Source organism: Rhineura floridana, chromosome 5, assembly GCF_030035675.1.
Source record: "Rhineura floridana isolate rRhiFlo1 chromosome 5, rRhiFlo1.hap2, whole genome shotgun sequence".
Classification (NCBI taxonomy): Eukaryota; Metazoa; Chordata; class Lepidosauria; order Squamata; family Rhineuridae; genus Rhineura; species Rhineura floridana.
Window position 1 is genome coordinate 126,065,279 of NC_084484.1, and position 26,779 is coordinate 126,092,057.

The 26,779-nt window shown below is 40.3% G+C and overlaps 1 protein-coding gene across 4 annotated transcripts; it reads left to right on the forward strand.

Moving 5' to 3' along the window:
• MAEL (maelstrom spermatogenic transposon silencer) lies at positions 1–24,522 on the forward strand. 4 transcript variants are annotated; one of them, XM_061629514.1, is made up of 12 exons: positions 1–116; positions 1,588–1,671; positions 2,841–2,946; positions 6,596–6,751; positions 7,166–7,207; positions 8,404–8,531; positions 9,842–9,896; positions 9,974–10,115; positions 12,562–12,624; positions 13,984–14,116; positions 14,484–14,562; positions 23,616–24,522. In XM_061629514.1, exons 2-12 carry the CDS (start codon positions 1,624–1,626, stop codon positions 23,717–23,719), a joined length of 1,056 nt encoding a protein of 351 aa, XP_061485498.1. In that variant the 5' UTR covers positions 1–116; positions 1,588–1,623; the 3' UTR covers positions 23,720–24,522. The 4 variants fall into 4 exon arrangements, with proteins under 4 accessions (XP_061485498.1, XP_061485497.1, XP_061485500.1 ...); XM_061629513.1 differs by lacking the exon at positions 1–116 and adding an exon at positions 123–320 and having other exon boundaries at positions 23,616–24,521; XM_061629516.1 differs by lacking the exon at positions 1–116 and adding an exon at positions 493–511.
• Positions 24,523–26,779: the final 2,257 nt, after the last annotated feature.

Sequence of the window (26,779 nt, forward strand, 5' to 3'; positions counted from 1 at the left end):
TTCCCCTCCTACCCCCGTCGATTTTAGTCGCACGCACGTGCGTGCCTCAAGTCCCTGCTGCTGGAGGGCTACAAGGCGTCGTGCGATTGGTTCTTTCTTTTAGGAAGAAGTCGTAGGTTGGCCCCGTTCTATCTCCTTCTCCCTTGCTTCTGTTTCTCGTGGGAGTTCGTTAAAGAGCAGCGAGCAAGATGCCTAATCGTAAAGGCGCGCGCAACGCTTATTATTTTTTCGTGCTGGAGAAGCTGCCGGAGTTGAAACGACGAGGCCTGCCTGTGACGGGTGTGCCCGATGCGATCCCGCACTGCTCCGACGCTTGGGCGGTGAGGGGACAAGGCGGGCTTGTCGCCCTTCTTGGTCAGGGTGGCGAGCGATGTAGACCTCGCAGCCAGCAAACCGACCACTAATTAATTATAACATATATCGGATAACTGTGGGGACGGGGGGGGGTCGTTGTTGAGGATATTTGTAAGCTCTTCCGGCTGAAGAGCGGAGTAAAATACTGCAAATAAGCGTATGTGAGGTGAACATGTTAATTGATTAGTTTTTTCTCGCCTTCTAGCTTTCAAACTGGCTTATAACAAACAAATTAAGCGTTTGATGCTGAACACTAGGGGATCCTTTACTTCATTGTAGTGAAAGGGAATGATTGGTCACTCTACCTCCTATGTGTGGTTTAATCGTCCTTTTTTTTAAAAAAATCGTTTTATAAGGAAATTACGAACTCCTGCTGTCAGAAGCATCCCCAAAATGAGACTTGTTTATCGTTCCTCTTCAGCCATACCAGCAAACGAAGCATCTGCCTCAATTGGAATTAAGTAATTTTCCAGTGTTGTTGACAAGAATCAAAAAGTGGCCCCAGAAAAGCTGTAAGATTGGCGTAGACCTTTAAGAGGTGCTGTTGCAAGTAGCATGTTGAATTGAATCAAGTCTGCTTGTAGACCATCCCTATACATTGAAGGCCTCCTAAATCTTTTTTCATTGTCTTCAGTGGTTCCCTTTACCAATAAACTGTTGATATGAATGTTATATTATAAAGGGGGTAAGGGTAACCACTTGAAACCAAATTTTAAATGTGGCTTTCAGTTCTTGATATACCAGTAGATAATACCTTTGTATGCACAACAGACTTGATCCAAGTTACATTGAAACACATTGGGTGATACCCATCCAACTCAGTCATACTCAGAGTAGACCCATTGGAACCAGTGAATTTAAATTACTTAAATTCATGGATTTTGAGAGGTCTATTCTGAGTATGACTTCATTGGATATTGCCCATTTACTGGGAAGTAAGCAACATTGAATTCATTAGGCTAGGGCTTGCTTCTAGACAAACATACAATGACTGAGTTGCAGGAAAGTTGCTGAGCACAATCCACCCAAAGTTGATCACTTTTAAGTCATAACGATTTTTATAGGAGTTCAAGTTGTACTTTGCTTTTCCAGTGAAAGTGGTGGGGCTTAAAAGTGTAAACTGTCTGCATCGTGGTCAGTATCATGACGTAGTAGTGAATTTTGGGGGAAAGTTTCTTAAATTGTGGCAAGAAAGTAATAGAAAAGCCTGTGTAACAATGATTTTACTTAAAGTTGCTGACTGAGAAACAAAAAGAAAAGTATGCAGAAATGGCACGTCACTGGAAAGCTAAGAAATCAGAAGCAGCAGCAAAAAAGGTAAATCAAATAATGAATCTGGAATAGTAAAAAAATCAGTGTTAATTTCTTCCCTTTCTCAGGGGCAAGTTAGAATAATTATATAATAAATTAGAAAAGGGTTTTACATTTTTTGCCTTGGGGAACAAAAAAAAAGTAATTTTAATTAATGGATTTGAAAGAAGATACCAGGTGAGAAGGCCAGTCACAGGTGTTCTGTAGTTGTGATTATAGTCAGTCCTTCCTCACAAGCTAGTGACTTTTTGATGTTCCAGCTGTTAGTGAAATAAGAGGATTTAATTACATGACTAATAAGCATGGCAACAATTGAATTAGGTGGGTCAAAGTTCACAATTCAGAAACCTGAAGTCTTAAAACTTAAAAACAGTTGTATGTCACTTTTTCTTCCTTGCTATAAAAGTAGAAGGGAAGGCTGCATTGTGGAGAAGCTTTCTGGTCATGAATGTTTAGAGTTAATGCCTGAGTTAGCTGTTTCACAGGGTAACTGAATTCTAATTAAAACAGTCTTCTTAGGAATTGTATATAAGTACAGGGTGAGATCCGGTGAGATCCATGTGCTTGCACAACAAAAATCTGCTTGAACAATGGGACTTTTACTTTCTGTTCACCAGCTCTCCATGCAACCCCAAAACCTGCTCCAGAGGGGCCCCCAACTTTCCAGGATGGATTTTGGGAGCTCATCTGAAGGGGCTACAGGGGTGAGAAGAGGAAGGAGAAGCCCTGTTGCACAAGTAGATGCTTGCACTACATTGGATCTTGCCCATAGTTTACAAGGAAATCTCTTTAGATGAGGTATCCTCCTACCCACTTCAGGAATATGTATGATTCTGCTAGGATTGTTTTGGGAGAGCATTTTTGTGAGTGGTAGTAGTTGTGAGTTTCTGCAATAGTTCAGGCCCCTGTAACCATAGGAACTGGTGTGACCACACATCATCTTTGTGGAAATGGTCATTCACACAAATGTCACCTTAATATAAACTCAGTGGTGTATATGCTCTAGAAGTGATTGCATAAGGTTATACCTCATGTGCCTGGCTTGTAGTCTGTAGGTTTTATTGGGATCAGTTTAGCTAGCCAAAAGATAGAAAGATTAGCCCTTTGTAGTCTAGTTAGTACTGTAGTTACTTTCCCTTGATTCAGAAATGATGGATTGTCTATGCTTTTCTTAGCCACCCAGCCAGGTCCCGGCACCTCTTCCCACATTTCCTCCCACACAAACTGAGAAAAGAGTTCCTGTTGCAAACCTCACCAGTCCACCTGGGACGTCTGATCAAGGTATAGTTAAAAACCCCTGCATATCTTGAACAGTTCACCTGACCTGCCCACTTTCAATATGCTCATTCTGATTGGAGACAGTGCTAGCCAGTCTGGTTTTTGTCCCAGGAAATTGGCAGGCAGACTCATAACACATAAGCAGACCATTTCTAATGAGTGTGTAAGAGGGAAAATTGGTCATTAACTTGGGGGGTGGGCATGAAGGCTGGGTCCAGAACAGGCCAAATAAGAAAGAAGTGAAACTATTGGGCTGGTAAAGTAGAGATAGCAGGTAACTGAGCCATTGAGCACTGGAAATAGGTGCTCAGAATAAGAAATTAAAGCTACTACGGGATTTTATGTCAAAACAAGAAGTTCTTGGAGCCTGATGTAATCCTTAAGAGTTGTCTGCGTCTCTTGAGTAAAAACATTAGTGTTCTAGAACAACATTCTGTGCCTGTGGCACTCTGGCCTTTATGATGGTCATGGTTCAAGTAGCATGTTTTGATATGATGGTTGTGACCCATGAAGGATCCAGTGAAGCTCTTCAAAATATGGGCAGGTAGCTCTAATGCTCCCAGATCTTTTGAACTGTGGTTCACAACACATAATTATTTAAATTGCATCCATTTCATTTTCAGGTGGCACTCAACTGCTGTGTATTTGTGACCATGACTCACCATTTTACAAGCAGTTACCTCAAAGAAATCATTGTTGCAGTGCCTAGCACATAGTTGCTCATGAATCTTCTGTTCCTTGCTCAAGTCCAAAAGATCCAAAATCTCTTAGTGATTCCATAACACACCTTGTCTTTTGATACTGCCTGTATGACTGTGCACTAGACTTGTACCTCACTTTATTCCCTCCTTCCTTCCAATCTGTTTTCCTTTTTCTGAGGACAGGTTCATTTTTTTAAAATGATCTGTATTGTTATTATTTACATACTACTTGTATGCCTAAATGGCTTCTGCCTTGGAAACCTTTTTTGGAGAAGGGCAGGGTAAAAAGTCTTTAAATAAATAAAGGAGTGGCTGAAAGGTCGTTAAGCAAATTCTGCATGTTTAGGGAGATACATAAGGTCACTGTCTGACCACCTACCAATTCATATGTGACTTTTTGTACTTTTGAAAACCCTGGGTTTCCTCAAGTATATTGATTCATTTGTTTTTTTTTACATTTACACCCTGCCTTTCTTTCATCAAGGAACCCAAGACGGCATATATGTGATCTCCCATCCAGGCACTGACTAGACCCAGACCTGCTTAGCTTTAGCAAGGTGGTGGCCTTATGTGGTTTCAGACCATACCCTGGGACTTTTGTGCGTAGGTGGTATCCTGGCTGTGTAAGGAACCTTACAGAATGAGTTCACTGTTATTACATAGGATTCACTTACCCATTTAAAGCTTTAGATTCTACCTATTTTCTAATATTTGTAATCCCTTTTTCTATATGACATGAATGGTGGGTACTAGATGAAAATTGTGTAGTATTTTTAGTAACTACTGTGAATATGTTGTATATTGTGGTTTTATATTTAACAGTTGTAAGCAATCTTGAGCGTTTTATGAAAAGCCATAGTATAAATGCTTTAAAAGGTAATCTGAAATGCATCAGACAAGCAAGTTGTGAATAAACAGTCTAGTAGCTTGCAGTTCCAGTCATCGAAACATCCAGCTTTCTATGGGTAAAATTATAGTCTCTCAGAGAATTTATTTTACTCATTTGAGCACTTTTGTGTCAATTTTACTGATTCTGAGATTTATTTATTTATATTTATTTATTATTTCAATTTATATACCGCCCTTAGCGAAATAGCTCTCAGGGCGGTGAACAAACAAAATAAAATACAATATATCATAATAAAAATACAAAAACATATACAAACAACGATCAAATGTACTTCAAAAAAGCCATAAAAACAAATTTTCTGTTGGAAGGTATTAAGCATTTTTTTAAAAAATGGACTGCCTTCAAGTCAGTTGCAACTTATGGCAACCCTATGAATAGGGTTTTTATGGTAAGCTGTATTCAGAGGGGGTTTACCATTGCCTTCCTCTGAGGCTGAGAGGCAGTGACTGGCCCAAGGTCACCCAGTGAGCTTCATGGCTGTGTGGGGATTCGAACCCTGGTCTCCCAGGTCATAGACCAGCATTCTAACCACTTCACCACACTGGTTCTACTTTTTTAAAAAAAGGTATGCCGTTATTGAGAATTTTCCAGTAAACAGTATTGCAAAGAAGCCGTTGGGATCAACAATATTGCACAATGTAAAGTAACGTAAATCTATAATTATTATGTGGAGGGGGGTTAATTCACCCCACAGTTTTTACATATAAAATGTATCGTGCTATTAATATGCATGCATCAGAATAATCATGTGATATGTAGTTAGCATAGTAATTCTGAGTTGTGAATTACTTGTAAGAACAGCAATCTTGCACAACTTGCTACTTGAGCAGCCTATGCACAGTTACCGTATGTTCTAACTGCATGAGTTGGCCAGATGAAATGGTTATATGAAGTACACCATTGCTACTATTTAATGTGATTGCTTCATCTACAGAGATGACGCTTCACTCTTTTCTTTGTGGCCCTGTCACTTCTGAGGCTGCTTCTCAACATCCCAGACAAGTTTCTAGTATGTTTCTAGACTCAGCTTGGGGTTTGATCAAGTGTAGTCTCTGGTTTGCTAGATAATTATATCTTTTGAGATGGTCTCCATTGTAGCTACTTAGTTGCCAAAAAAAATAAGTAAATGGGCATTGTTGGGGGGAAAAGCACCCTCTTAACCACTATTTCATCATGTGTTTGGAAATGTATGTGGAGATGTTCTGATCACTAATGTCTGTACTTACTTTATTATAATAAAGAATTATCTCAGCCTTGGATTTAGGGTCTAAGATTGCTGTAACATTAATTATAGACTGAAAATTTGGGCTGGAGTGGGCAGGACTCAACGTGACATTTCAAATCTAATCATGGTTGAAGGCTATATGGAAATTATTTATTTATAATTATATTTGTGTACTGCTATTTCATTTAAAAACAGAAAAGCGGTTGACAACAAGCTTTAAAAAGTACATAAAAACCATTAAAATACATTAAATACAAAGATCAACTATTGGAAAAAGACATCTTAATTGCCTGTGTAAGCCTGACAGAACAAAAAGATTTTCAGCAGGTGTTTAAAAGTTAAAACGGAAGGCGCCTGCTGAATCTGTTGGCAGAGCATTCCACAGAACTGGGCCGATGACACTGAAGGCTCGTTTTTATGTTGATGTTAAATGAGCTTCGCCCAATTTTCTCAGTGATTGAGATGGGATATAAGGGTTCAGGTGGTCCTGAAGATACCCTGGACCTAAGTTGTTCAGGGCTGTGTAAATTAATACAAAGATCTTGAACCTGGCTCAGTAGTGGATGGGCAGTCAGTGCAGATGTTTTAAGAGTAGTGTCATGTGTTGTCAGCCATGTGCCCCTGTCAGCCCAAATTGGAGTTGTGGATGACTGACCTAACATTTCATTAATTTTTTCAGTGCTGTAGATGTACATTTGACTCCAACTATCGATGGAGGGTTAAAATCCTTTTTTGTTATATTAGTGTCATTGAAATCCAGCTTATTGTTAGTGGTATTACTCATTATTAAATTCTTGATTCAAAATCTTTTTCCAGTTGTACTCGAGACCACATTCTACTTCCTGAATATCTTCAGCCATGGAGGTCTGCCCCCTCATTGCAGTCAGCGTTTCCTCCCTTGTGAAATTGGCTGTGTCAAGTATTCACTTAAGGATGGCATAATAGCAGACTTCCATCACTTCACAGATCCTGGTGAGCTTTTGGAATGGGAAGGAACCATTTTTTATCAGTATATGGAAAATATATGCAGAATTTTATTTGTTCAGGAAAGTTCATTTGCATGCATTCCTGTACTATGAAAAAATAAAAATGACTTCTGATAGTGGACAAAAAAGCACATTGGCAGCATTACTTAGTAAAGAATTGAAAACTAAATGGAAACATACTTTGTGTCAGCAGAAAAAATGAAGTGGCCAAGACAAGGTTCTTGTGCGTTTGTATGTTCTGCATTTTTTCATCTCTGGGTGTTAGCAAAGTAACAAAATCATTTTGAGCACTTAATTCCCTACTGTGTAAGAAAGCACAAACATCTGTATTATAAACATGAAATTGTACAAACAGCTTGGTATTGTATAATCAATCCTGCATTTCTTTGTTTCTCTGCAGGAGAGGTGCCACGGGGCTTTCGCTTTCATTGCCAGGCTGCAGGTAGGTATTGGACAAGAGGTGTGGAACCGAATGATTGGCAACATTTTTTGTGACCCGTGTATATTCCTCCAGTCATTTTTTAAACATCCCACTTTAAAGAACTGGGTTCTAGGCCAGATTTCCTAGGGCATTTCATTTATATCTTTCTCATTTTTATTAATGAAAGTATGTATATACCATCCTCTCATAAAATATCAGTGTAGTGTACAACAATATGAAAACAACCCACTAAAAGCAATACAGAACAATCATTAAAAAGACTGACTACCAATTTTTTAAAAAAACAATTGCATAGGCCTGTTGGCATTAAAAAATGTAGCATGTCCCAACAATGACATGCTGCCCTTATGAACTTAGCCAGACTCCTACTCCTGGCATTTCTTTGTGCCTGGAGTGCCTTCTGTCTGGCACTTGTGTTTCCTGATGCGTTATATTGTACAGACATTGCATACAATGCAGTGGTCAAAGTGCACCTTTTTGTAAAAGTCTGGGGATGGAAGATGAGATCAAAATATCCCTTCTGCAGTGTTGCTGGTTTTGTTTAGCCTAATTGTTGGGCCAGTGATGTGATCTACTGCATAGTTTGCTTGTTGTATAAGGCTGTATGTAACCCACCTTGGAACTGCATAGTGAAGGGTACATTATAAATGCATGTAAATAAATATGACCCTTGAGTTCAGTAAAACCCAAAACAATGTTTGTGTGTTTCGGTGCATTGTTTATTGATGCCTGTCTTATCCCTGACTAAAATGCACAGAGCAGTACTGTTGAATAGAACAGTCTTAGAATCCAGCACTGTCAGTGTTTTAAGCTAGTGAAGTTCAACCATTGGCAGGCTTTGATTGACATACCCTTAGGTATCTGGTTGAACTAAATTTTTTCTTTTATTTTGGTGATAAACCCTACCTCACAGGGTTGTTACAATAAAATCAGGGGGAACAACTTCAGCTTCTTGGAGGAAAGGTGGCCTATAAATGTAAATAAATAAACTTTTCTTTTATGCACCTATAAGATTTAATTTGGTTCACTTTCCTTAAAGGAGATATTTATGTTCTTGAATGAGATATTTAAGTATTTTAAAGTGAAACGGATATATGAATCCTGCAAACTGGTACAGTTAAAAGTACAAATGTATGTGAAGTGTGATTCTTCTTTCAAAAAGCAGTGACAAGACACTTTGATATTGTTTCTATTAGGCGATGCTACACATAGGATTCCCATATCTGGCTTTGAGCTTGCAACTGCAAATCATTCTGTTGTGTTACGTGAGCTATACACATTTATTGAGCCACGTCGGGGGACCTGGCCACCTGTGTATTGTAAGGTATAATGTAGAATTTTCAGACTTAAATTGCTTCATGATTTTCTGAAACAGTTTTTTTAAAAAAACCCTCCACCCTAATACTTCAGTTCATTTCTTGCCTGGTTAGCCGTGGCATGTAAAAAAATTGCCTCTAGGGGACCCTCCCCTACAAGCTTGGCGTATCCAGATCTTTGAATTTCACTTGTGTTTACTGGACAGCTTCCAGTGTCTAATCTCAGAAGTATGAAGGGCGCACAGAAAGCTTTCCCATCTTGCGTCCTTTCCTTAATGATAGTTCACAGGTACAAAGTGGTGTGTTCCACCAAAAGGAGCTTATAGCTGTAATCCTGAATTATTGCTTCTCCAAGGCAGAACAAACATCTATATATAAGTCACTTGGCTTTTGTCTAATTCTGTTGTTCAGTCATGAGTTCGTTCCTTCTCTCTTCTGCCTCCTTTTACTATGTGAAGGCTTCACCAGAGGCAAGGACAGACACGCTCTTTCCAAGCCACCATTCTGTGGATGGTGTAAATCCTTTTCCACATGGAGCAGCTGCTTTCTGCTTTGTAGAGGATACTACAAGATGCCTTTCCTCTGCAGAATGGCAACTGCTACACTGGGAATAGAAGGTCACCAATAGTGATGACTCAGCCATGTATGCCTCCTTTGTTCCTAATAATGTGAGTTGAAAGGACCAGAATGGAAACACTGCCCAGCTTTCTAGAATCTTCTGTTGCTGCTACTATTTATTTATTTATTAGATTTATATCCCGCCCTTCTTCCTAGTAGGAGCCCAGGGCGGCATAGGTATTGATGCAGGTGTATCAAATGTACACCTTATAAACATTGGATTTCCTCTTTTGGTGTAAAGCAGATATCCTTATTTATATTTATTTATAAATGTATTTGTACACCACTTGGTGTACAGCAACATAAAAATATTTAAAAACAATACCAAACACTCATTAAAATGAATGGCTTCTCAAAAAATTTTTTACCAGCTGCATAGGTTCTTGGCACAAAAATGTCTTCAAGAGACACCTGAATGTCAGGGCGAGGATGCCTGCTGAATTGCTGCTGGAAGTGTGTTCTACTGCATGGGAACAGCAACAACTTAATACCTGACTTCTGGTTGAGGCCAGGCAGGTCTCTGTAACACAGGGGGCAACTAACGATGCTCCTCCGGATGATCTCAGTGAGCAAGAATAGCAGAGTTAGTTTTGTATCAGAAAACAGTAGCCATAGTGGGCTTAAAATAGGAAGAAAGAATCATTATGTTGTGTCTTTAATTATGTAATAGATGCTTAAATGTTGATGTCTGTTTTTGCAGTTTGATGACCAGTTTAGGGTCAACTGGTGCCTGAAACACATGGCTAGAGAAGCAGGTAAGAAGTTTCTTTCCCTTAAAACCAGAAATACTGTATATTACTTGCTGTTTCTAAAACTTAATTTTCTTTAATAGGCACAGTAAATTATCTGGAGCTGCTCAGTGTGGAGGATCTTGTTATGGAGCTGTATTATCAGAAGCTTCAGAAGGAGCCTTCTAAGACGTGGGTGTGTAACACACTGGATGCCTCCATGTGGGATTACTCCAGCAATACTAGGTATACTTCTTCCTGGCTTCTAAAATAATTACTATACATACTTAAAAGGCTTGTCTCATGGTGAGAAAAAGTGTGTTTGACGGATTGGTCATATTCATAGGTAACACTAATTTATGGCTCAGTCAGCACTATGTAGATAACACTAATCTATGGCTCAGTCAGCACCACAGGCCTCTCATGCTCCCTCATCCCTTCCTCTTGCATAGCAGGAAGAAGGATTTCTACAAAGTTTAGTTCTGTTGTCCAAGATTTCTGATTTAGTTTCCAGATAAATCAGGGATCCTGGTTTAAAACAAAAATGTTTCATTTCTAAACAAGCTAGTTTTAATAATGACTTGTGAAGCTGGCTAGTTCATCTGACCATTAAATCAGTGTCCATGGTTCATACATAACACTGTGCCAAGATTCTTTGAAGGGAAAACTCAGCAGAAGTCCTCTCAGACACATGAGAAAGGAAGAGGGGGTATGTGAATTTAACACTTCACACAGGCCCATGGAGACTTAGCTACATGGTTTACGGTTAATGTCCAAACCAGGCCAAAGTTGTTTTTTAGCCATGAGTATGTGTGGTCAATTCTAATCTGAAGGCTCACTGTACTAATTTTAGAGAAGAAAGTTTGGGACTTAGAGGTGTTTTTGAAAGATGTAGTAGTTCCAGAAGTGTGAACACACACCTTCCCTGTAGAAAAAACTATCATTGAATGTATCACTCCTATTTGCTCCAATAGGCTGGGCTATGCAAATCGGATTTGCAGCTGTCGCCCTATTTGGGAGACAGCCTCTTCAAGATCCAGTCCTGCCTAGTTTCAAGAGACAGAGCTCAGTGGAGTTCCACCAAATCTTTCAGTTTACCTATTTCTATCTTCTTCCACTGTGTAAGACTTTTATTAGCATAATAAAAGCATGGAGGGCAATCCATGACTTTTACACAAGAGGATAGTAAAGAATTTTCCATGGCTTGTTCGTGCATCAAGTTTGAGAAATCCTTGGCCCTCCAGACGCAGTTGGAAGTAATTAGTTAGGAAAAACAAATTACTTGATCCTCAAACATTATAAATAACAAATTTACAAGATACGAACAGGGTGGTTCATTACAGATACTCTTGGAGGTCACTGATTCATAGGGCCACCATAAGTCATAATCAACTTGAAGGCACATAACAACAAAATTTCTTTACATTTTGAGTGTAATAGAACAAGGAGTAATTTTATTACTTTTGAGGAGTAATTGTAATGTTTCCAGCATTACTTTGGGGTGTTACAGGGGGGAGCAGGGGAATAATTTTATTCCTCTGATTCGTGGATGAAAATCGTGTGCCTCAAACTGGGCTTCTGTGCAGTGTTGCTCTTCCCTCGTGTTCTGTGGGTGTTTAAGAGGTGACAAGGGAGGAGGTGGCGAGAGACGGGGTGGAGTGGAGAGAAAAAACCTTTTAAAAATGGATGGTGGTGGAGAAGAATGGAGTGGAGAGAGAAAGGAGGCAGACGGCAAGGACATGGATGGAGGAGGAGGCAGCAGCGGAACGGAGATGAAAACTTTTGTGCAGGTGAGAGAATTGTGTGAAAACTGTGTTTGCACTTGGCATGCATAGCGACTTTGCTACATTTGCAGTGTTTTAACTTTTTTGCAGCCCAGAGTAAAATGAGTGCTTGGATGGGTATGCCTTAGTTTGTGGCAGGGCAGGGTCCAGGAGGTGGCTGAGAGAGAGATGACGCTTGCTGACTGAGAGAGTGTTTGTGTGGGTGGAGGTTTTGCACTTGGTTTGACACGCGAAGATCTGAGTGGTGGCCTCTGCCTCCCTTTTCAGCAGAGAGACCACAACTGCTATCTTATGGATAAGACAATTATTTTACTACCTCTGTGTATGTGGGATTTTTAATGTTGTTTTAGGCTGCTTAGTTGTGCAGCAGCCAAGGCCAGCACCTTGTAGGCACTCTGGGTTTTTTTAAAGTAGCTGCTATTGTTGTGATTACTTTTGAGTAACAGTAAAGTAATCAATTCCTTTCAGAACAATTGTAATGGTAATGGTAATTTATTCCTTTTGGGGCCATGTAACGGTAACTGTGATTTATTCCTTTTTAAAAGTAATCTTCCAAGCTCTGTCCAGACAGCCATAGGCCATGCTTGTTTGGGCTGATTGGAGTTGTATTTGAGCAGCATCTGGAGGGTTAAAGGTTCCTCAGACTTAACGTAAGAACAAGCCATTAAAAATTCTTACTACCCTCTTGTGTAAAAAATATATGGATTGTCCTCTTAAAAGATCTTTTGTTATGATAATTTGTTAGGAAGGTTAAAGTCCCTATGCTGGAAAGGTTTCTAATTCCAAATTGTGGAGGAGATGAAAGCAATAAGATCTGATAACTTGTTTGTCTAGAACTCAAAAACATCTTATCATTGAAGTATGTATTTGAAATTCGGATTTATGATGAAAGTATCACTTATATTTAGGTGCAAGTGGCATGAAGAAAATGATGTAGTATTCTGTGCTCTTGCTACTTGCAAGAAAATTGCGTGAGTACCATAAATTACAGTGAATATATTAGAATGCTTTTGCGTCTTAGAAAACTATTTTGGACACTAGCTTCATATACAATATCTGGAGTCATCTTTCTGTTTTCAAACATAAATCTGTTGATAGTTCTAGACATTTGGCTGCTCAAGTTGAATTAAAGACCAACTGAAGTGCTTTGTGGCACTTCTGGTATAGGAAAATGGGATTTTAAAGTTCTGAGTAAGATCAGTTTTATTCCTCTTTGATTAAGTTTTCCAATTGTCACTTACTATATAGGTCATTTGGGGAAACCTTCAGGTTTGTATTGACATTAAGGGATGAGTGAACCTGTTAATTTTGGTTTCTCATTTGTCTAGTCTTTTAAGTTCTCCACATTTCTCCAGCAATTTTTTAAAAAACCCTTGTGCAAATTCAGCAATTTTGCATGAATTTCTTCTAATAAACACATTTTTGTATGCAGCTTTGACTAAACTACATATTTTAGCAAGCAGTTTCCCCTAACATAATGCATTTTTAATATTTTTACTTACATGTTTGTTTTTATGCACATTTTCCCTAATATATGCATTTCTGTAAACATTTGGTTGGAGAAGCGCAGACGTCAGGGAATTATTGTTTCAGTTTTCATATTGTTTCAGAAGCGTGAATTTCATATATTCACCTTTAAATGTGAACTGAATCAAATTTCTTCCCCATTTCTAATTGCCGTTAAGAAGGTCTCTGAATTATGGATATATTTTCAGGAGGAAGGGGTTCTTACCTTGCATTTGCAGAATTTATTGTGGTTAATTCATTATGTTCTGAAGGGTAGTATGCCACATTTCTGCAGAGACCATATTAACACTCCCTGCCTTGCTGATCCCAATTGGGTACCTAATGCCTTAAAAGAGACAAGGGTCTTTAGAAGCCTCTTCACTCTTTCTCCTTGCCTCCATACTTCCTCTGAGAGCAACTCAGGAGATCTTCCCCTTTCTCCTGCCTCTGACAGGCAGCCACATCCTTTCTAATAAGATGGATCTCACTTGCAAGCAGTCCTTTTTCTTGAGCAGGTTGTAGTCTGGTGACTTCATGGTGAAGGAGGTTCTTCCAGTTTCTGTAGTCTCCTGCTGCTCTTCTCTTGAAAGACGCTGCTACAAAGGCATAGCTTTTTTGTTGCTCCCGCATCCTGGCTGATTTCCTTCTTTAGCTCACCCAAGTTGTGTCCCCCCCCTTTCACCCACTGCCCCCGGCACAGATCATGTTCCCCTGTCCATGGTCTTGATACAGCATATTGTAAGTATTGTGTGGTTTGTGGATTTCTCTTCAACTTGAGATAATGTTGGCACAGCTTCATCTCATTATTTTTCTGTTTAATACAGATATGGCATCAGCAATTCGTTAGCCAATATGTATTGTGTCCAGCTAACTGCGTCTCACATACCCTTGCGTGAAAAGGACTCCCAAAACACAGTAAATCCTAAAATGGTAGTACTGGATGCTGGACGTTTCCAGGTCAGCCTTTTCATATAACAGATTGCACTTTCTTCTGTAGCTAATGCTAGCTTTCCTGGGGTGTACTTAGAAATGTAACAGCTAGATTTGTTTTGGTTGTGTTTCCCCAACAAGAACGACCTTGTGATAGATGCTTGAAAATAATTCTATACGATGTGATATAACTATTGTACAAAGTCTTTGATTTGACCAATACGTCTGCTAAAATATTTGCAAAATATTAATGCATTCACCTGTAGGCACATAGGCAGATATTCCTTAACCACTATGTCTGTCTTTTCTTTGTACACAAGGATGTCTTAAAAACCATGTGAATGAGTAGATGAAAGAGGAATGTGTGGGTGGATTTGTCTTTTTTGCATTGCAGAAATTGAGAGCTGAGTACACTGGAAATGAAAGGTACTTCAGATCTCTTAATCAGGAACAAAGTGCCACATCTTGTCCTGGTAAGCGGAGATTCATTTTGGAAAATTTAAAGTTGTGTTAAATGTGTTGCTGTTAAACTCCTAACTAGCATTTCTTACCTGCATTTATATGTATAAGAGAATATGTCTGTATACTCTTAAGCTCAACACATCCATGCCTGATCCATTTCTGGAGTTTCAGGGATCTTGATCACTATAGTCTGCCACTAAAATGTCTGCATAAAGGAAATGTAATGCAACTGATGGTCTATATTTAAGTAATCACAGAATTTCTCTACAGTGATACTTGATGAAAGCATTCTCCTTCAATAAAGGAGGTTTTCCTTGAATGAGTTGCACCTCCCCTCGCTTTAGAATCTATTTATTGTTAATAACTTTCTGTTGACCTCAGGGCAGGTTCTACAATAAAGGGTGCCTCTAGACTGGTGTTTCGTTGCAGGTGTATTCAGCAACATATTCTTGACACAGTAATGAATTTGTGGTGGATTTATTTTGCCTTAGTTTATTCTACAATGCTACCGCATTGTTGCTGTCTGAAGGGGCTACTGCTCAACAAAAAAAGATCAAAAATAAACTAGAACATCTGGTTATGCAGGATATGCACTGATTGGAAATTCCACGGTGTGACTGTCCCTAAACGTCTGTAGGCGTGAAGAGGATCACATGTGACCGCCCCAATAGCATCATTACAAATAATCACGAATATGCAATAAAAGGACATCTGGAGGGCTCCCAAATCGGTTGAATATTAAAATCGGTTAAACCATCCAGTTATCTGCTCTCCTTGATACAAGCCTATTATATATATTAAACGCCTAACAAAAGATGCATATTTATAGCTGGTATCTAAAACTTAATCAGGGTTGGTGCTGAACAAATTAACAAGGGAAGTAAATTCCATAACTGGAGTGTTATAACTGTTAAGTTAGTGCTGTAGAGTTTGCTTGCTGTCGAGTTGCTGCTCCTTGAACTTCCCTCCCAGATGGCACTACCAACAAGACCTCCCTAGCAATGCTCAGCTTACAGGCTGTTTGGTATAGGGAGGGATAGTCTTTTAGATAACTGGGTCCCAGGCCTTATACAGCTTTGTCTGTCAAGACTAAAAGCTCAATAGCTAACTGGCAGCAAGTGCAAATGCTTAAGAGCCGGTGTTATACAGTCCCTAGGCAAGAGGCCTCATAGAACTCCTGCAGCTGGATTTTTCTGTAACTGCAGCTCCCAAAAATCTTCAAGGCCAGCCCCACATAGAGTGCATTGTAATAGTCCAGATGAAGGTTGCTTTGTCTAGTCTTTTCCTATGGAAAAAAACTTATTTCTTCATTGTCTCAGTGCAGTCACATATATAGGTTCTGTGCCTGCACAGAAAAATGTTCAGAACCTCTCTAGAATGAAGCAAAGAATCTTTTTGGCAGGGTTGGTTACTTCTTTCTTCTGTTTAGACCTGGTTAGCATTGCAGCCTTAGTGCATGTAGATTGCCTCTAGCAACATGCAACTTATACAAAGTCACAAACGCTTTGGGTGGGTGGAAGCATGTGTTGGGACAGCAGCAGTTATGCATCAATGAATATATAAATAACAAACATTGCAAAGCAATTAACATATGTGCACTTTTTTTTACAAAAATCTTTCATTATAAGGGGAAAAGGATTCATAGCAAGGGTCCATACCATGACACAAATTGACTGTTTGGATAGAAGGAAATCTGCATGATAGTCCATTTTCAACAGATTCCTCTGATATCCCTAGTACAGCACATCCCAAAACTGGGGGGGGGAACTTCCCCAGGAGGGGGCTAGAAAAAACATGGTCCTGCCTTCTAAAATGTGTAACAGAGCAACCTGCTCAAGGAATACCAGATATATTCATTCTTCAGTGGGTGGAAGGATATATCCAATACTTAATAGTATGGCACAACCATGAAGCTTAAATGCCAGTTAATCAGGGCAACTATGGAGTTTTCCACCTTGTTTTTGCAGTCCTTGATAAGGAGGCACACAGCATCAGATGACCAAAATCTGCTTAATCCTCTAACATAAAATTCTATTAAAGGGACCTGAGTCAGTTCAAAAACAAAAGTTTACACCCATGGAGCATTGCTGGAATGAATCCCTAGTGAAGTAAGAACTTATGTATATATCTTGTTACAGCTGCATTATAAGATTGAGTGAGGGGTGGTGAAACTGAGTTGAGTTCAAACTTCCCTTTGCAAGCTGTAATATTTTCATGACAATACATTGTTTGGAAACTCTGGCAAAACCATCTTGTGGATGCAAAATACTGTGTCAGTACTGGCCTTCAGTCTTGAACTTCTGGGTACTGACATTAGTTTCTGTGTGAATCAGTGTAAAGAGACAAAAACTGTCAGGTGTGCTTCAAATTCTATGATTCTATGGGAATGCTATTCTATGGGAATGCTTTGATTTGGATTCCTGCATTGCACAGGGGGTTGGACTTGATGGCCTTATAGGCCCCTTCCAATACTATTCTATGATTCTATGAAATGGTCCCATTCTATGGGGCCAGTTGCCCTGGGACTGAAGAGCTGAAGAATAGCATGCTCCATAGCATGCCCATTGGCTAGGGAACAAAGAGCTATTGGTTGTGTGGATTTGGGGTGTGGGGTGGCTATAATCCATTATAAGATAACTTGGGGATCATTAGATTGAAAAGTGAGATACAAATCCTCTAAATGTGTATGGATTGTACATGTATAATCTACATGCACTTCATTATTTATTCACACAGTGAACTAAATATATGGTAATCTGTAGAATTACCACTTCTGCATAGAAGTGCTTCCTATGTGAAGAGAGAATATTTGTACTCTCATTTGGGACACCCATTTCTTTATAGTAAAGACACTGTTACTGCCTTCACTGTTTGTTTGCACCATGTGCAGTTCGTGCTCAATGGTAGCTGCAAAACGCTTTTTCCATTCATACAAGTAGAAGTTCCTCTATGAAGGATCAATTACACTGTTTCCTAATGGCCCCACCCTCTAATTTCGCATCTCTACTCCCTCTGGTTGTTATGGAACTGAGCATGTGCATTTTTTTAGCTGTGCAATATGTACTTGGACCCTTCCCCCAAAAGCCACAATTCAGCCTATGAAAGTACAGCAATACTGAAGCTGAATGGGCACTATTGCTGTCTATTTGTATTTGCAATTGAAGGCAAATACGTAGAGTCTAGCAGATATGGGTGGGCCCTGCTCAGCCACATTCTAATGCTGTTGATTTGTATTTGCAAATTGAAAGCAAAAATGTTAGTAGTCAAAATGTGCATCCTGAGCCTGCTCCACCCCCACTGATTTATAATCCCAGGGTGTTATTGCAGCTTCCCTTCCCATCTTAGTTCTAACTGCTGGCTGGCAGCTATTTGAATGGAACTTAATTTAAAAAATAATTGCAGCCCGTTTGCAGGGAAGTGCTAATTTGGTGAGAGTCAAAGAGTCACGGGGAATCGACCAGAGATGGAGTGAGGCCGCTCCTTGTGGGTAGCTCAAGGCTTGTTCAGAATCTCATTGCACAGAGCTGGAAGGTTGCTGTTGCCTCTGTGAGGAGCCCACAAGCAGGGAATGTGGGGGATGACAAGAGAAGATGATACCACTCAGGGAGCAAAGGACGGCAGCCACAAAGAGTAAAAGGTACATTGTACACACAAAGCAATGTTACTGATTTTGCAAGCTACAAGGCACTCATCTTAAAAATCAGTCGCATTGCTCTGCTGAGCAGAGCAGCCAGAAGTTGGTGGATAAACTACAGGAAGCAAAATTAAATTAAAAGCGGAAATATGGGTGTGGAAAGGGGAGTAGCAGAAAATGATGATTCACCCACTCACTGAAATGCATCGAAGTGAAACTTCTGCAACTGCGTGTGGAACAGAGTGGAGCTGATTCTCAACGTAGAATCATAGAATAGTAGAGTGGGAAGGGGCCTATAAGGCCATCAAGTCCACCCCCTGTTCAGTGTAGGAATCCAAATCAAAGCATTCCTGACAGATGGCTGTCCAACTGCCTCTTGAATGCCTCCAGTGTCGGAGAGCCCACTACCTCTCCAGGTAATTGGTTCCATTGTCGTATGGCTCTTAACAGTTAGGAAGTTTTTCAGTTGAAATCTGGTTTCCTGCAACTTGAGCCCATTATTCCATGTCCTGCACTCTGGGAAGATCGAGAAGAGATTATGGCCCTCCTCTGTGGCAACCTTTCATGTACTTGAAGAATGCTATCGTATCTCCCCTCAGTCTTCTCTTCTGCAGTCTAAACATGCCCAGTTCTTTCAGTCTCTCCTCATAGGGCTTTGTTTCCAGTCCCCTAATCATCCTTGTTGCCATCCTCTGAATCTGTTCCAGTTTGTCTGCATCCTTGAAGAGCAGAGACCAGAACTGGACGCAGTACTCAAGATGAGGCCTAACCTGTGCAGAATAGGGGGGAACTAATATTTCACGCAATTTGGAAACTATACTTCTGTTAATGCAGCCTAAAATAGTATTTGCCTTTTTTGCAGCCATATCTTTTGGCTCATATTCATCTTGTGATCAATGACAATTCCAAGATCCGTCTCGCATGTCGTATTGCTGAGCCAAGTATCCCTCATCTTATAACTGTGCATTTGGTTTCTTTTTCCTAAGTTAGAATTTTGCATTTATCCCTGTTGAATTTCATTCTGTTTTCAGCCCAATACTCCAGCCTATTAAGGTCCCTTTGAATTTTGTTTCTGTTTTCCACAGTATTAGCTGTGCCCCCCAATTTTGTATCCTCTGCAGATTTGATAAGCATGCTCTGTACCTCCTCATCCAAGTCATTAATAAAAATGTTGAAGAGCACTGGGCACAGGACAGCCCTGTGGTACCCTACTTGTTAATTCTGCCCAGTTTGACAAGGAACCATTGATAAGCACTCTTTGAGTACGATTCTGGAGCCAACTGTGGATCCACCTGATAGTTGTTCCATCCAGCCCATATTTAGCTAGCTAGCTAATCAGAATATCATGGGACACTTTGTCAAAAGCTTTGCTGAAGTCGAGATATATTATGTCTACAGCATTCCCACAGACTACAAGGGAGGTTACCCGATCAAAAAACAAGAGAAGATTAGCTTGTCCTGATTAGTTCTTCATAAATCCATGTTGGCTCCTAGTAAACACTGCATTGTTTTCAAAGTGCTTACAGATTGTCTGCTTTATAATCTGCTCCAGAGTTTTTCCAGGGATTGATGTTAGGCTGACTGGTCTGTAGTTCCCAGGTTCCTCCTTTTCGCTCTTTTTGAAGACAGGGACAACATTAGCTCTCTTCCAGTCATCTGGCACTTCACCAGTCCTCCACAATTTCGCAAAGATAATAGACGGCGGTTCTGAGAGTTCTTCAGCCAGTTCCTTCAATACTCTAGGATGCAGTTTATTCAGGCTCTGCCGATTTGAACTTGTTCAAAGCGATTAGGTATTCCTTGACCGTTTGTCTATCAGTCTTAAGCTCCAATCCTGCCCCTTCTACTTCATTTTTCCCAGGAGGTTCATAGACCCTTTTTTGGGAGAAGACTGAGCCAAAATAGGAATTGAGCACTTCTGCCTTTTCTTTGTCATCTGTTATTTTGCCTTCCTCATTGAGTAGCTGTGCCACCATTTCTTTTCTCTGTCTTTTACTATGGATGTACCTGAAGAAAGCTTTTTTGTTGCTTTTAGCATCTCTCGTTAACCTCAGCTCATTCTCAGCCTTAGCCTTCCTGACGCCATCTGTGCAATTCCGTGATACTTTTCGTATTATTGGTGGATTTGGTTACTGCAAATTTTCAAGGAAAAAACAGCATGATTGCTTCTGTTTGCAGGTAATGTCATGTAAATGATGCAAATTAGTAGGGGACACCAGGAGCTGCAAATACACAGTAAACCCCCGTATTGATAAGCCCTTGGTGTCTGAAAAGAATTACTATTTTAGGGCATGAGTATCTGTACACTTTTCAATGTACAGTGCTTCATGATTATGCCAACTGACCTTTGTAATCCTGTGAGGTAGGTTAGGCTGACTGTGACTTGGGTATTTGAACTTTGGTTTGGATATTGGAAATTCAGTCTGATACTTGCTGCACCATGCTGGCTTATAGAACCACCTAGGGCTGGATTTAAGAACCATATACAAGGCTATACTTGATGACCTTTTGCTAGAGTCGAAGCCACCACTGGTGCTACAGGCCCGGGTTTGGCACCGAGACAGCCTTGGTCGCCCTGTACGATGACCTTTGTCGGGAGAAAGACAGGGGGAGTGTAACTCTGTTGATTCTCCTTGATTTATCAGCAGCCTTTGATACCATCGACCATGGTATCCTTCTGGGGAGACTCACTGATTTGGGAGTTGGAGGTACTGCCTGGCAATGGTTCTGCTCCTACTTGGCGGGTCGTCTCCAGAAGGTAGTGCATGGGGAGTATTGCTCGGCACCCTGGGTCCTCCAGTATGGAGTTCCGCAGGGGTCAGTTCTATCCCCCATGCTTTTTAACATCTACATGAGGCCGCTGGGTATGGTCATCAGGAGTTTTGGAGTGCGCTGTCACCAGTATGCTGATGACACGCAGCTCTACTTCTCCTTTTCATCTTTTTCAGGTGAGGCTGTCGATGTGCTGAATCGGTGCCTGGTCGCGACAATGGACTGGATGAGAGCTAATAAACTGAGGCTCAATCCAGACAAGACTGAAATGCTGTTAGTGGGTGGCTCTTCTGACCAGATGATGGATGTTCGATCTGTCCTGGATGGGGTTGCACTCCCCCTGAAAGAGCAGGTTTGTAGCTTGGGCGTTCTTTTCTAACCATCCTTGTCACTTGAGGCTCAGGTAGCCTCGGTGGCACGGAATGCTTTCTACCAACTTCGGTTGGTGGCCCAGCTACGCCCCTATCTGGACAGAGACAACCTTGCTTCAGTCGTTCGTGCTCTGGTAACCTCTAAATTAGATTACTGAATGCGCTCTATGTGGGGCTGCCTTTGAAGACGGTTTGGAAACTGCAGCTCGTGCAAAATGCGGCAGCCAGATTGTTAACCGGGACAAGGCAGTCCGAACATATAATACCGATTCTGGCCTGCTTGCACTGGCTGCCTATATGTTTCCGGGCCCAATTCAAGGTGTTGGTTTTAACCTATAAAGCCTTACACGGCATGGGACCACAATACCTGTTGGAACGCCTCTCCCGATATGAACCTATCTGTACACTTCGGTCAACATCGAAGGCCCTCCTCCGGGCGCCTACTCAGAGAGAAGCTCGGAGGGTAGCAACAAGAAAAAGGGCTTTCTCAGTGGTGGCCCCCAAGTTATGGAACGATCTCCCCCTTGAAGTACGCCTGGCGCCAACGTTAATATCCTTTCGGCGCCAGGTTAAAACGTTCCTCTTCTCCCAGGCATTTTAATTATGTTAATCATTTTAATCATTTAATCATTCAACATTATAACATCCTTGTATCTTACACTTTATGCTTCTAGTATTTAGTATATTAGTATTTTTAACGTTAGTAATTTTGAGTGTTCTAATTTCTATATGTGGTTTTAATTGTATATTGATGAATTTATTCTGTTGTGAACCGCCCAGAGAGCTTAAGCTATGGGGCGGTATAGAAATTTAATAAATAATAATAATAATAATAATACAGTGTCATGAGGCTGCCACTGGCACAAATTCATTTTACATCACTTTCTATAATATATTCATGTGTTTATTTATTTTCCACTCAGTTTAAAAAAGAGAGCAGTTCACAAATAAGATCATGAAATACACAGCTAGATAACATAATAGCTAACTACAGTGTGCACCGCAATATTTCTGTTCCTCTAGAGCTGTTTTCACAGCTGGTTTAGCACAGTGGGGAGGAGAGGCTGGCTGGCAGTCCAGAGCCTGTGTGTTCAAATCCCAGCTCGTGTCTCCTGGGTGTCAAGGGCCAGCTAAAGATCACCCCCACAGTGAGTGGTTCAGGGGTTACGTGCCCTGCTACCTGTGCAGCCGTGGGCAAGCTGCATAGTCCCAAGGAGCCCAGTTGCCCCCCAGCTGGCAGTTGCGGACAAGGAAGAAGCTGGCTTGTGCAGCTGTGGCAAGCTGAGCAGGCCCTAGCCAGCTGGGGAGGACTAGCCTCAGAGGTAATGGTAAACCCTCTCTGAATACCGCTTACCATGAAAACCCTATTCATAGAGTAGCCATAAGTCGGGATCGACTTGAAGGCAGTCCATTTCCATTCAGTTTAAAAATGAGAGCAGTTCACAAATAAAATGAAATACACAGCTAGCTAGCATAATAAAACCATAAAGAATAATTCCAAACCTTAAAAACACCAGCAAAATACAGCATTCCCTTAGACCATTATACAAAAGGTTTTCCTGAGCCTAATTAAGCAGCAACCTCAAAAGGACATTAAGGCCTTGGTGAAAAGGAAAGTATTCAGTACCTGAGGCAGGGAGTTCCAAAAGAGAACACTACAACCAGGAAGCCCTCAACTTTGTGCCTTGCCCAATGGCAGTTCAAGAAGAGCCCCCTCCAGTGATCTCAGGAGCTGGGCTGGTACATGCCTCGAAAGCTTTGTCATCTAGTATTTAGGCCCTTGGCAATTTAGGGCTTTAAAAGTCAGTAAGAGCTTCTATTGGGCTCGGAAGCAAACAGATAATCAGTACAGACCACAGAATGAGTATATGACTTCATATTGGCATGCTGCTTAGTAACCAAACAGCAGCATTCTGCACTGGCTGCAGTCTCCAAACTGGATTCAAGGGTAGTGCCTTGTAAGGTACATTCCAATAATCCAGATGTGAGATGGATCACTGTATTGAAGCTATTTTGTTAAAATAAAATGTGGTTCTTGGGACTGTACCAATTCTCAGTGATTGTAAAGGTCCTTATATAAACCTCATCTGAAAACAAAAAGCTGGACCATTTGCATGGAGGGGAGAGCAAAACCTTGCACTTCCTCCTCCCTTGCCAGTTTTATAGAGTGCCACATAAGCAGTGGTGACTAGCTCCTGTAAACTTGTTTTCTGTATTATAGGTTATATCTGGCTATTGAGTATAGCAACAAGAATTTATATACTGACACATTTATCATTGGCTTCAGGTGAACATCCTTCAGGAGTGAAGACAACATATGAAACAAGCATTAGGCATGGAAGGGGAATTGCTTGGTTTCTGGAAAGCATCTCCAAGCAGTCCAGTGGATAAAAGATTGCAGTGCACTGCCTCCTAATTCAGAAGAGCTCTGCATATCATGATTTCCACCATCTTTGGGACATCACATTTCCTTAATCTGTCACATTAAATATTTTTGTTGAATGGAAAAAATAATTCCAATCCCATTGTTTAGGGAAATATTTAAGTTTTTAAAGTAACAAAATTTTGAGTTACTCTAGAGTGAGTTGTAAAGAATATTTTTCAACATGCAGGAATATTCAATGGAAACTTCAAGAGATTGAACAATGAAACCAGTAAGGCATCTGTTTGAACTGATGTCTGGATTTTTGAAGCTTCTTTTGTGTGTTACCAAGGGAACAAAATTTATTTACACCTACTGATGCCCTGCTGAAGTAAACCTTTGCTAAGTCGGGATCAACTCGAAGGCAGTCCATTTCATTTTCAGGGTTTGGTATTGTACCAAGTATATATTTTTGTCGAAGTAGAAAGGTTTTATTATAAAGTCCTTACATTAGCCTTACATTAGTCTTAGAATCAACAGACAATTATTGTAAAGAATGCAATCAGGTAACTTCTCCCCTATCTTACCCTCAAAAACCTTTTATAAAGTTCTCAGGTGCCACAGTGATGTTAAAAGTTGTTTAAACGTCTTGGGTCTGTTTTCCTTTAGCATTACACATTCAGTAATTTAGTTCAGAAGGCTTGTAAATCTTAACCATGATACACTGGACTTGTATGCTTAATTAAATTCATCTTTCCAATTTGGCTTGATGTATTCTGCATAAGTTTTGTGGTTCCAAATATAGTATGTAGTGTCATGGATAAATGGTAAAATCTAAAAAGAAAAGGAATTTTAAAATGATACTAAGTTCTTTGAAGAACAGGCATATGTTGAAGAAACATGCACCCATGTTGCTTTAATAGCCTGGTACAGAATATGGATTTGTAACGGTGACCAAGGGCAAACTAGATGTATGCAACACATAACTGCATTTCACACATCTGAGCTGATGGTTATTTTGTTTTAGTTTTGCTAAAAAGGAGCAGAAAGGACAGGTAACCCTTATCGCATATTCTCTGATACTTTGCAATTCTCATGAAAAATCTTCTCATGTACTTAGTTGCCATGAGAGGGAAATGGCTGTTGGTGCAGAGAAAGGGGATGTTAACCGCCCTCCTGGTTAACCCGTCACCCTGCCATTACTTGGAAAGAAGGGGAAAAGTACATGTAACGTGATCATTCATTTTACATACCTGAGTTTAGTCCTCATACTCTTACTTTAAATCATCATTAAGGATAATGCTAAGATACTTAAGAACAATCAAGAGTTTTGTGGCGTCTTAAAGGCTAACAAATTTATTATGACATAAGCTTTCGTCGATGCAAACTCACTTCATCAGATGCGTGAAATAAAATCGTAGTTGGCAGGTATATGAAACAGTGAGGTGGGCTAACTTAATGGCAGTAAGATCATTACAGCTAGTAATAATTATAGAGTTTAATTATATTAAATAGGCACACCTTTAACCTTTTATAGTAGCTCATTGGTGATAATTGTTGAGATACAGTTATATATAGTTTACCAATTCCAGGATAGCTGTGCTAACTAATATGGGTGGTGTGATTTTTAAAAAATCCATTGTCCTGCATTGAGCAGGGGGTTGGAATTGATGGTCTTATCGGCCGTTCCAACTTTACTATTCTATGAGCCCACAAGTGAAGACATTGAACTTCTTGATTAATTGGAATTCAACTGTTTCACAATGTAGTTTTACTTTTGTCGTTCGCTTGTTTCAGAATGACCACCTTAAGATGAATTGCAGAGTGTCCTGAGAGGGTGAAATGTTCTCCCAATGGTTTATGGGTATTGCCATTTCTGATGTCATGTTTGTATCCATATATTCTTTTGTGTAGTGACTAACCAGCTCTGCAATGGCATAAATCACATAATAAGATCAATAGGTAAATGAACCCCTGATTACTGTGGATTACATTAAAGCCTGTTATAGTGTTGCAAAGGAGAACATGGGAGCAAAGTTGACATCTGGGTCTCTGTTCTTGCGTCCATATCCCTTGTATGGCTTGTTGCTAGGGAGTAGCAGTTTTAGGCTGGGGCGGGCATTGTAAGCAAGTACAGGCCTGCTTCCAAGCCCAGTGAGAGGGTGGGATATAGACCTTTGATGATGCATTTGAATGGTTTCCACTGAGAACTATTAAGCCACAATAAGCGGTGGGCTGTCATTTTCTATTCTAGGTCTCTCTTGTAATAAATCATTCCTGGATACTAATCTGGACTTCAGCTACTTTTTCACTTCTGGGGGTAGGTATTGTGGTCTGAGGAATATCTAGTGTAAATTCTTAACTTGTCTGAACATGTGCAGTTGTATCTATAAGTTATTAAGATTATGTTCTTGTAACCTGCTCCATTCCCTGTTGCAGTGGAGATTCTAATGTATCAAATTGTTTTGGACTAAAGTGGGTGCTAGAAGGCAGTCTTGGGTACAAAAAGTGATCCAGTAGATATTTAGAGATGTGAAAGCCTGAAAAAAAACGCTGGGAAAATGGGTTTTTTTTCTGAAGCTTTCTGTCCTCCCCTCAAAAAAGGGAAAACCGGGGGCGGGGGTTCCAAATGTTTCCAGTTTTTTTCCGGGCCTTTGCATCTGTAGTATTCTACTACTTTTATCTCTGTAACGCTTAGGGACAGAGTCTGAAGTATTTATCCACTCAATATCTAGTTATTGGATATTTATTTGTTGGCAAGGATGTAGCAGCTAAAGATGTCATTGCAAGGTTAAATACTTATTAAGAGACTGGGGACCTGTTAGGAGGAATTGTACAGCAGAAATTCCAACCATGCTATAGTAGTAGTAAATTCTAGTAATTTTTTTAAAAACTCTTTGGAATGTGCCTCTGTGTGATTCCACTACAGCAGGGGTCGCCAACCCAGTGCCCGTGAAACTGGTGCCTCCAGTTAGGGGCTCCAGGGGCTGAGCTTTCATTTTTCAAGGAAGTATCTCTTTAGCTCACCTAGATAAAGTTATGGAACAAAATGTGTAGGTACCCTTTTAAGTGATTTCTGTGAAATGAGC

What these genes read in the sequence shown, in the direction of transcription:
- MAEL (XM_061629513.1), top strand. Translation starts at nt 189, where the DNA reads ATGCCTAATCGTAAAGGCGCGCGCAACGCTTATTATTTTTTCGTGCTG. An exon ending in ACTGCTCCGACGCTTGGGCG is followed by an intron (nt 321 to 1,587) that starts GTGAGGGGACAA and finishes TTTTACTTAAAG; the next exon opens with TTGCTGACTGAGAAACAAAA. An exon ending in GGCCACCTGTGTATTGTAAG is followed by an intron (nt 8,532 to 9,841) that starts GTATAATGTAGA and finishes CTGTTTTTGCAG; the next exon opens with TTTGATGACCAGTTTAGGGT.